Source organism: Ammospiza nelsoni, chromosome 19 (genome assembly GCF_027579445.1).
Source record: "Ammospiza nelsoni isolate bAmmNel1 chromosome 19, bAmmNel1.pri, whole genome shotgun sequence".
NCBI lineage: Eukaryota > Metazoa > Chordata > Aves > Passeriformes > Passerellidae > Ammospiza > Ammospiza nelsoni.
In genome coordinates this window covers 12285026-12296172 of record NC_080651.1, presented here as the reverse complement: position 1 = coordinate 12296172, position 11147 = coordinate 12285026, and the positions used below count along the sequence as shown (strand labels likewise).

General features: G+C 47.2%; 1 protein-coding gene across 2 annotated transcripts; it reads right to left on the bottom strand.

Moving 5' to 3' along the window:
• Positions 1-33: 33 nt before the first annotated feature.
• LRRC45 (leucine rich repeat containing 45) lies at positions 34-11136 on the bottom strand. Of its 2 annotated transcripts, XR_009419712.1 has the most exons (18): positions 10902-11136; positions 10348-10409; positions 9436-9506; positions 8937-9115; positions 8182-8310; positions 7466-7578; positions 6891-6949; positions 6700-6777; positions 5629-5764; positions 5257-5334; positions 4968-5079; positions 4737-4807; positions 3781-3873; positions 3123-3215; positions 2038-2211; positions 1798-1945; positions 1152-1407; positions 34-407 (listed from the first exon to the last, which is right to left on the bottom strand). XR_009419712.1 is itself a non-coding variant. In XM_059485516.1 (17 exons), the coding sequence occupies exons 1-17, from the start codon at positions 11119-11121 to the stop codon at positions 1211-1213; spliced, it is 2013 nt and encodes a 670-aa protein (XP_059341499.1). In that variant the 5' UTR covers positions 11122-11136; the 3' UTR covers positions 34-1210. The 2 variants fall into 2 exon arrangements, 1 of the variants encoding a protein (XP_059341499.1); XM_059485516.1 differs by having other exon boundaries at positions 34-1407.
• Positions 11137-11147: the final 11 nt, after the last annotated feature.

Genomic DNA, 11147 nt, shown 5'->3' with positions numbered 1-11147 from the left:
CATCAGTCAAACATCCAGTGTGCCACTGTCCAGTGCTAATGGCAAAATGCAAAAGTTCTTTATTAAGCAGAGCAAAACCCAGTATAAAAAATGAACACAAAGCAACCAGTCCACACAAACTTTCGTTTTCCAGGTGTCTCTTAAAAATATGTACTCTAAGGTATGTTCCCATCCCAGACTCACAGGAAGGACTCCTTCAAGGCTCAATACTGCTGGCCTGACAACAGCTCCTGCTTTCTCCAGTTCAGGCTCTAGCAACCCTTCACTTTCTCCAGGTCATGCAAGGACTTGCACTGTCTATAGAGGAACCACCTTCTTCCCTTGTGCTCTGAGAAGCAATTCCCCAGTGTCACACCAGAAGCATTGCTCCTCTCCAGGTTAAGGCCACAGCACTCAGTTCCAGGAGCCTGAGAAGCCAGGAGAACAGTTCTGCCATTAGCCATAGTACAATACTGGCCACAAAATCTTCAGCTAAGGGCTGCAGTTCACAGTGAAGAAGCACAATCGCCCACTCACCTTTCCCTGCCACTCACTGTTGCAGAAGTAGAACCACTGCCAAAGCCCAGCTGTCCCACGGGGACATGGACAGCACTGCACCCATGCAGTGCACATGGACAGCACTGCACCTCGTTCTGTCTATGCCAAATGTGTTTCTACAGCCCACCAATATGGCCAGAGCCACAGAGGGTAAACAAGCAGAGAGGGCCCCATCAGACTCTGCTTCTGTCTGTAAACACTGGGTGAAAAAGCACAAGTGGGTAATATCTGGTGTTTCCAGCAGTTTCAGGATCCCATTAGCAAGGAAAATTGCTCCAGCCCACAGCGAACTGTGAACACTCCTGTAAACATTCCTGTCACTTTTTCTCACGTTTCTCTGTGAACAGCCTGGCATCCAAACAAATATTGCAGCAGGACCTTGCCAGGGAACACAGAAACCTCCCAGTAACATCCTGCACCAATAGGCTGTGGCAGTGCAGGGGAGGGGGCTCAACATCATGGACTCAGAGCCACAGGCCCAGATGGTTGTTCCTTCCTCTCCTTCATGCTGTCAGGAGGAAGATTTCTGAACAGCAAGAGCATTTGACTACTTGCAAGCCTTTGTATCACCCCGCTCTTGTCAGAACTGTCCATTTAGGAAGAAGGAGTTGTACCTGAATTCTCACCCTTTCCCTGACTGCAAGCAGGTATTTGGACCCTTTAAGTCACAGTCTCACTTCCTAGAACTGTGGGTTCCCAAGGGAGATCCCTGCACATATGCCATGATGGCATTCTGCAAGAAACTTGCTCGCTGGGCCTCCTCTTCCCTCATCCTGGAGATCTCAGCCTCCTTCATTCTCAGCTTCTCCAGCAGCAAAGAGATCTCACCCTCCTTGTCCAGCAGTGCTTCACGGTGATTACTGGATAGGGCTGTGAAAAAGCAGCATTAGTAAAGAAAACCAAGGTATCCCTGGAAAACACAGGAGCAGGCCAAAGGCAATGAAGTGCTACAGCCAGCTAGCACACAAGAGGAGCTGCATGAGACAAGATGAGAGGTTTTGCACAGGCAGCAGGCACATTTCACTACGCAGGAAATCCAAATTTTGCCTGCTATGCAGCTTTGGGTGGTCATCTGAGTCCTGGTCTCTACAAAATGAGGACAGAAATCTCTGTAAACACACATGGGTGGAGAGTACAACTCATAGGTGTACTCACAGGCAGGAAGCACTTGCTGTCACTACCTGTGAGCACAGCTGAGTTCCAGGCCCAATGCAGGGTAACTCAGAGTTACCATTTGAGAAGCAGGAAAGGACCCCTCACCTTTCAGCTGTCTTTCCAAAGCTGCAATCTTCTCTCTCAGCCCATCCTGGGCTGTGCGTTCAGCCTCCAGGTGCCCAATCTGTTCTTGTAATTCCACTTTCACCTTATTTAGCTCTGTCATTTTCTCCTCTTCCTTCCTGTCCATGTACTGACACACAAAGACAAATCCATGAACAACCAAACAACTTCAGCAACTTGTTCTGGCCCTGCGGTGACTATCTCTACTCCACTCCAAACTACCTGCTGAAGTTCCTCCAGCCTCCTCTTGAGTCCATCAGCATACAGGCTCAACTGTTTGGCTTTAGCTTGGGCCTCAGCAACCATTTCCTTCTGCTTAAGGCAGCAGTTCTGAGCTTCATCCCTTGACTCAGTCATCAGCCGCAGCTTCTCTTCTAGGTGTTCTAGGCGTTGCTGCTGTAAGACACAAAGGAAAATGAAAATTAAACAGTCCCACTTCATTCCTGTGAAGAGATTCTCCCCTCTCTGTTCCTAATACACTGAACCCTTTATTGAGTCAACTGGCACTGACAAGCAGAGGACACAGTCCTGCTCCTTGCACTCAGGAGTGACTCCAAGCTGCTTCCTCTTGCCAGGGTGGCTGGCAGAGGACAAAACACTCAGCTGAGAAACAGAGACAGGTCCTTGGCAGATGCACTGATGTCACAACCAGTGTTTACAGCCAATGCTCCACCTTCACTTCCTCCATCCCTCAAATGGCTCTGCAGGACCACTGCATGCAACCCAGCAACTGCTGGATCCCATATGTCAGATTTCTATGTCTGTAATTCAATGAAGCATTTTCTTTTGTGATGCTACAAGTAAGTAAATATTCTAATAGTTTTTGTGTATTTTCCTCATCCCTTGTTCTGTTTCGCTATTAATATAGTGAATATTAATAGTTAATATAGTGAATACTCATTAATATGAATATCCTATAATATAGGATATTAACTTAATTGACATTTTCACAGAGTTCAATACAACAGTGACTTTATTTACCTAGCAGCAGTAGCCGCCTGAAGAAATTTCTCAGTGTTAGAGGAACAGGAGCACCCCATTAAAGTTGTCATTTAAAAGAAGGATCAACATCTGGGTGTTGGCTTCAGATGTTGGCAACTTAAACTAAATCTGCCATGACAAAATTGACATCAGTTCTGTTAGTACTGAAGGCAGCTCAAATTAGACTTTTCAGGGCTCCCTCCTCAGCAATCACACCATTTGTGGGTCAGTAAAACCCAGAGAGGAGTGAGTTAGCAGCTCCCCAGGACTAAGACTTAGCCTGGGTAGCCAAACCACTTCATTCCCACAGCCAGGTCTGTCCTTACCTCCTCCAGGCGCGCCTGACTCCGCACTTTTATCAACTCCTCCTCTGCCCGTCCTCGCTCAGCTAGTGCAGCTGCTTTGACTTGGCTCAGCTCCTGCCACAGGAACATGGAAAATCATTCCAGACAGAGAAGCTGCATTGCTGCCACCCTGACCAGGAAACACAAGCAGCTTCCAGTCGCAGGCTATAAAATGACACAGCTCTCCTCACTCAGGGGCAGCAAAAGCAAACAAAGATACAAACCCTTCCTCAGTTCAAGACTGCTATCTAAGTTCAATGTGAATTTCAGTTATATGAGGGCAGGTATTGGTTAAACCTTTCCAAAAAAGGGAATAGGAAAGAGCACTGCTGGATGTAGCTGGGGAAATAGATATGGATGAACATGCTACACTACTTGTAACAACATGAGAATCCTGTAAAGTCAAATCTTAGTAAGACTCTAACCATGTTCAATGGAATCCTCATTTTTGTCCAATCTGAATTTACAGGTTTCTCCTCGGAACCTTCTTTCTTAGTCCAAAGTAAAAGTAATTTTAGCTGGTATACTGCTGTTTTCTGTTCCCCCTTACAGCACATGACAATCTTTACAAAGGTCTACAGTCAGAGACTCCACAAAGCTTTCCTGAGTGTTCAAATGTGCCCAGAGCACTTTTTCTCACCTTGTCCAGAGATATCCTGATGGCCTCCAGCCTCTGGATCCTGTCGTGCATGGAACGTTCACTGGCCTCCATCTGCTGTGCCACACGATCCACCTGCAAAGCAGCAGAAACCAGCAAGTGACAAAAAACCATTCCACCTCCAGGCAAAGCAAGCAGCAAGACTACTCATTGTGATAGTGAAGCATCCTCTCGCTGACCCACCTACCAGCAAACCAAAATTCTTACCTCCCCCAGAACTCCACCAGGAAACAGTACTACAGATGGAATCTGCCCTCTAGAAACCAGGAATTTTTAGACAGAGATCCCTCCCAGGCCACAAGGAGGGAGTCCAAGCTCTCATTGTCAAGTGATACAAAACACAACAGATTAATTTTTTTAGCTGTAATGTGACTTTTCTTAGAAGATTTCAATATCTTCAGAGAAATCTATTAGTATAATTTTATTTTGGAGAGATTTCAAACCTCAGTAACACTGCAAAGATAATTGGTTGCAGTCTGTTGGCCTGTCCACACTCAGACACAACCCCCTTTGAAACATAACAGAGAAGGAACTAGCTGAGGAACTATGCTGAGCCCTGTTAAAGAACTGCTTGTGTATAAGCAATTAAAACATTCAAATGTATTTATTTCAGAAGCTGGAAAAAATTCCTCATTTGTAATTACCTCTGTGCACAGACCAACACAAAGGCCAGCCTCCCAGCCTCTCTTGTAGCATCACATACCACTCTGGCCCATACTCTTGAAAGCTAGAAAATCTTACTAGCTGGTAGAAAGTTTTGTGATCTCTTCAGTCAGGCTTTGCTTGAAGAAATGACCCATTATTCTCACAATAAATCTGAGCCCACTAAGTTCTAAACTTTTTTAAGAGCACATTACAGCAAACAACGACCTCCACCGGTCATGTATGTCAGGACCAAAGAAAGACCAGCCAGGATGCTGCAGAAACCCCACCCTTACCTCTTTTACCCGAAGGGATTCCATGTCTTCAAGGCTTTGTTTAAATCTTCTTTTCTCCATTTCCAGACGTTCTGCAGATTAAAAGCAGGCATATCACAACTCTGGCATGCCTGCCACCCAGCTGTATTCATACTTTTTCACACTCTGGCAACTCTTTCTCCTCGGCTGCCTGTGAAGGAACAATGATCCCAACCACAGGTGTCCCCAAGCTGTTTCTACTCCCCCACTCACCTTCAGCCTCCACAGCCCGCAGCTTCAGCTCTGCTGTTGTGTTGGTCAGGTCTTGTTTCACCTGGAACAGCTGATCCTGCTGAACTTTGCACTTCCTCTCCAACTCATCCACCTACATAAGGAAGTTACCACCACAAAGGTTTTTCTTTTCCTATTAGCACAAAAAGTTGGCTGTACAGGACAATGAAGTGACACCCAACCAAGGATCAAAGCAGAGACCACAACATCTACGGAGCAAATGTTATACATGCTCAATTGCCACTTCTCAAACTTGGACTTGGTTTCCTACCTGATTTCTCAGCAGCAGGTTTTTCTCACTGGCAGCAGACAAGTCATGCAAAAGCTTGCTTTCCCGATCAGCACCTTCCTGCAAACAGAACCAAAATTAAAAACCTGTACTCCCCCTAGTTCTTGCACTACCAGTCTGTGCCAACCAACATCACACCCAGCTAAGTCCAACCGACACCATAAATAACAGGGCTCCTCATCACACCTGGCAACTATCTATCTAATTTACACAAGAATTTTTGTCATGGTGGCTTTAGCTAAGCAGTAATGGTAAAAATCATGCTTGCCTATTGCATCCAGCATCCCCCAAATCTTCAACCAGTTATGACCTATAGCCCTGCTCCCAAACGTAACTAGGACTTATCCAGCTCACCTGCTTTTGTTGCTGGAGCTCCCTGAAGTGGGACTCAGCCACAGAGTTTTGTTCCTGTTTCATGGCACTCAGCAGCTCTCCCAACATGTGCACCTTCTGCTCAGACAGAGTCAGGGCAGCTTCAGTCATCTGCAGCCTATAAAGAAAATCACTTTATGGAGCCTTTTCCAAGGCAGACACTGCAGCAAGCTCTCTATGGCACCTGGTACAAGGTGCTAACGTCCATCTTGCAGTAGGTGAAATCAGGCTACCCAAATGAGGCATTTTTTGCTTCTGGGAAAAGGACACCACGGACCTCTGTACACAGCAGCACTGCAGTGACCTGGGACTTCTGAGGGCCCAGTGTGCTAGTGCCCACTGCATTAGCCCTGCACTGTCCTCCATGAGCCAATTTCCCTGCCCAGACCCCTCCAGGATTTGCCTGCTCCCACAGAACAAAGCTGGCTATTTTGTATCACTGCAAAGTTGTTTACAATTAGAGACAGGATTTTAAATGTAAGTAGCAGAAGCAATTTACTTGTTCTGTCCAAGAGGGACATGTCCACATCACTGCATGGCATGAAACACTGCCTTTACCTGGCAGAATTAAACTAAGCAGGCTCAGCAGTGTTTGAAGTCAAACCACGGCCATGTGCATATGGCTCTGCATAATCTAACACTTCTTTTGAGCACCCCTTCCTCACCGTTCCCAAGCCAGGCTCCTCCATACCTGCAGTGGTTCCCAGACAACACAGTCAGCTGCCAGGGGAAACAGGCAGAGATTCCTGCCAGGCTGTAAACCATGCAAGGAACATGTCCCCATCCTATCTGCACAGTCCTTTTTCTTTCTTCCCACCTTCTGGAATTCACTTGCTTTTACACCAATGTAGTAATTTTACTTAAAAGCAAGCTAAGTATCTAGTGTGGCAAACTCAAAGGCTTGATCTGACTGTAATTTCTGGATATTACTGCAGAACTAACCAAAATAGTAATCCAGCTACCCTACAAGATTATCCCCTTTCTTAGAAGCTCTGCTTGGCACTGCTTATACAGCACAAACAGTGGGAAGACAAAGGTTTTCCTGCTCCATACTTGGTTTTCAGTGAATTCATAATGGAGTACTGCTCATCCAATGCTTCCTGCAGCTGGCTGACTCGTGCTGCAGACATTCTGCATTTGGGAGGAAAAAAAAAGGAAAAAAAAAGGTGGGTAATTTCTGCCAGGAAATGGAGAGTGCTCAATTCTGCCATCAAAGAGCAGAAAACATTTAGAATCTAACTTACTTCTCACTCCTGGCTCTTTCTTCTTTCTGCTTGTCTACAGTATCCACAAAATCCATGAACTGTGAGCAAGGCAAAATTCAGTGAGAAAATTAACAGCATCAGCTACAAACCCTTACATTTCTCATCTTTCTCTTCCCAGCAACAGCTGAAGACATGTCAAGCCACTCTACCAGAAGCAAAATGGAAGTCTGATTAGTTTATTAGCACATCTGAATAGGGTCATCAGCTACAGGGACTCTGCATCCCAAGGTGTCAAATGGAAAAACAGATCTCTAAGTTTACACCACTTGGAAAATATCAAATAGCAAAAGAAGGAACGAAAGCACAAATAACCAAAACTCCTCCAGAACCCAGAGTAAATATGTTCGGCAGGGATGTCCATACTCACACTGTCACTCGAATAACCCAGCTCAGAGGACTGAGCCTCAATGTACTACATCATGCTGTGTGCCTGCCCATAAAAATGCACGCGCAACTTCAGGTGCACAATAATACTGCCACTGAGTGTTCTGGGGGACCTCAAGGGAAAGCAAAGGATTCCAGGTACCCCATTTGAACCACCAACATCTGCTGACCTGCTTGTTCTTCTCATCCATCAGACTCAAAACCTCCTTGCTGAGGATGTTCACTTGATTCTGGGCCTTGCTCAGGATAGCCTCACGGTCTTGGTTGTGATCCAAGGCTTGTTCTGATGCAGAGAGAGCAGGAGAACAGCATAAGCTTCTAAAGCAACAGAATAGCAAGCACTGCTGGAAGACACAGCACTCAGGATGACCACTGGATATCAGAAGCACCAGGACAGTTGCCCTTCTCAGGCTGGCCCATGTAGAGAAAGTTCACCACACATCACAAGGTGGGAAGCGATCAAAGAGAGCAGTGTGTGTGGGGTAATCAACTCCTTAGCCTCAGGAAAACTCTCAACTCTGCTGTGGGCAGGACAGTGACACAGGATGTGCTGCATAAGCCACATCAAAACTTGGCTCATCAGAGGCAAACTATGAGCAAGTCTCAAAGTCTCAGGTTCTCCCATATTCACATGGCACATCGATCTCTAATAACTCAATCCAATTTTTTTTTTTTTTTTGCTTTTGCCAGTCAAAGTGACACTTCCAACTTGATTAGCTCACATAAAGGACAAGAGAAGGTGACACAGGGCACTGTGGAAATGCTATTGAGAAAGGGAGGGAAAGAGGGTTAGCTCTCTTCTGGAGCAGCAAGTGCCCTATATCCCCCAAGTGCTGGACTGGGAAAGGAGTTAAGTGATTCATTACTGTACACACATCACACTTACCCACAGCTTTCAGGATGTCACCAGGAACATTGTTCCCTGCCAGCTCCAGCCTCTTCAGGGTCTTGTTGCTATGCAAGCAGTTCAGCAATGCTCGGCCACCCAGAAGCCCAATGTTATTCCATCGCAAATCTACACAGAAACCAAACTTTCACCATGGCAGTCACATCTGCTGAGATCCCAGATGGTCCTAGCAAAAACACAGGTGAATACTGTGGCCCCTTTCAAGATGAATGAGAGGGAGAGAAAGTGACAAAGCAGGAAAGGCAAGGATAAATCTTTATTAAACTGCAGGAAGCCATGACAGTTACAAGTCTGCGTCTCACATTTGGCTCTCACGAGCCTTCCTTCCACAGACAGAATCTGTGGATGAGAAAGAATCAGCGACAACAGCCACATTCTCCTGAAATTCCAGCAAAATTCCATATAAGGACAAAGTGAGTGTGAATTAAGTATCAAGAATCTGTCATGAGGCACTCCACAAATAGGAATGAAAACACTTCTTCCTCCACTGAAGACTGTTCTGCCCCAAGTACTCAGTTTTTCATCTGTAGGTTTGGTTCCAGAGATTCCAGTTTCAGCTCCCACTCTCCAAAGGCCATGGGGCTGTGACCACTCCCTGCACAAAGCCATCAAAGCACTCCAGACTGACAGGAACTGGGAATGACACCAACCAGTTGGAAGAAACTGAGGCAAGAAACCTGAAGGCACATGTGTGTTTGCATGCATATATATATACATGGGCAAAGAACTCTTACCCAGCTCCTGAAGACTGGTATTTTGTGTCAGTGCCATGGCCAGCTCTCCAGCCCCTTGATGGTTAATCTGGTTATTGCGCAGATCCAGATGTTGAAGAAAGTTGTTTGCTCTCAGTCCTTGGCAGAAAAAGGAGAAGCCCTCCTCCCACATGCCGAGGCTGTTCCATTCTAAGGTCAGGCTAGGGAAATCAGGCAGGATTGGTGTTTGTGGAGTCAATGGACAGCTGTGTGAACTTGAACGACACGCGGATCACGGCACACCCGGTCACACACCCAGCTCTGGGAGCAGACTCGGCTTCAGAGAGCAGGATGCTGCCAGGGCCCAGCATCCTCCAAAAGAGCACCTCCAGTTTTCGTGCCTTTGCCCATCCCACCCCTCACAATAAATTGCACCACTTGGCATTCCTCTCACCCCAATAAAAAACACCCTCAGCCCTTTTCAAATCTTGGGCTCCATCTGGCAGGAATAGCACAAAGAGAGGTAGATACATTTTTTTACCTCCTGATGGATTTGTTCTGCCTAAGAAGTTTTCCCAAAGCCTCAGCTCCCGTGGTTCGCAGGTTATTTCCCTGAAACAGAAGCTCAGGTGATCAGCTAAGCCTCTCCCAGTCCACCTAGACCACAAACACCACCAGACACATCCCAGCTATAACGCAAATTTCAGCTGGACAAAAATGGTCCAATCAACATTTGTTTCACGTATCGATCAGGCTTCCACAAAATGAAAAACCCTGGAGGAACAGTGGATCCATACACACCACTGGTCTTATGAGGGCACCATGACTGAGAGCTTGCAAAAATCACAGAATAGCACAGGATCAGCATGGACCACGACGGGGCAGAAAACAGCAATTCCAGATAAACATAACTATTTTAACACACTTCATTAAGAAGGACTCTGTTAATACTAGCACAAATGAGTAAGAAAGTTATGATGCAGTTTGCGACTGTGGAAATAGCTGTATGCCAAAGGAATACAGACAGAAAGTCACTCTCAGTAGAGAGACAATCACATCTGAAGGCAGATGCTTAGTTCAAAGCACACGCTAGTCAAAAGAAATAAACACAAGTAGAACAGCTCGTAACTCACTGATCAATACAGAAATCCCAAAAAAGCCTACATATGCCTCATCTGCCCAAGCAGCAACTGACAAAAGGTACATAGCAATAGCTTCCTATAAAAATAGAGTAACTGAATAAAAGTGGATAAAGATGACCTGCAAAGTAACTTCAGAAAATTGTGACATGGTGTTAACGAGTCAAGGAATGAGTCACTTGAAAACAAAAAACTTACAGAAGTATGCATCTTGTTGAACAATCCTGCACCAGGACTGTCCAGTTCTCTTTCTCATTAAGCCTGTGCTTTTTCCTTCTCCACCATAGAATACTGTTAATTCTTTTAAGACTCACCTTCAGATCCAAAGATTTGACTGTGGTGTTGGTGCAAAGACCATTCAACAAAAGTCTTACACCTGAGCAGAAAAGAAAAAAAAACCCCAAGTGTTTATTTCATCTGCGAAACTCTCTGCCTAAACCAGCTATCATCCCAGGGCATCACTCTGTTAAACAGCCAGCTCAGGAGATGTGGCTGCCATAAACAAATTATTTGATAAAGTGCCTGGAAAGCTTGAGCCTGAGCTTTCAGGGCAGGAGAGTGTTTATATATTCTCAAAAAGGTGTCGGGGCAGAGAACTACCTGTCAGCTTGTACATCTACCCGACTCAACCCTGAAAAATCCCCACGTCTAGAGAGGCTCTGCGGGCTCGGACGGGCCGCCCACGGAGCCCCCTCACTGCGGGCCACTTTAGCCGGCCGGACCGTCCCGTCCGTCGGCGGCCAACAGAGGCAGAGCTGCCGTCGCCGCCGGAGGGAGAACCGAGGATGCGTGCCCGCCGCACGGCCACGGACCGGGCACCTCGGCCGGCCTCCCGCCCCGCGCCACAGGGAGAGCGGTCCCGCCGCACCTTCCTCGCTCAGGCCGCAGTCGCCGAGCGCCAGCGCGGCCAAGGGCGCAGCCCCGGGCAGCAGCCGGCCCAGCGCGCTGCACGTGGGCAGCGAGAGGCTCTGCGCCGCCAGGTCCAGGCGGCCCCCGCCGGGCCCCCGCAGCCGCCGCAGCACGGCCTCCTGCGGGGCCGCGCCCGCCGCCGCGCACAGCCGCGCGTACTCGCGCCCGAGCTGCTCCATGGCCGCGCGCGCTCCCCCGGAACCGC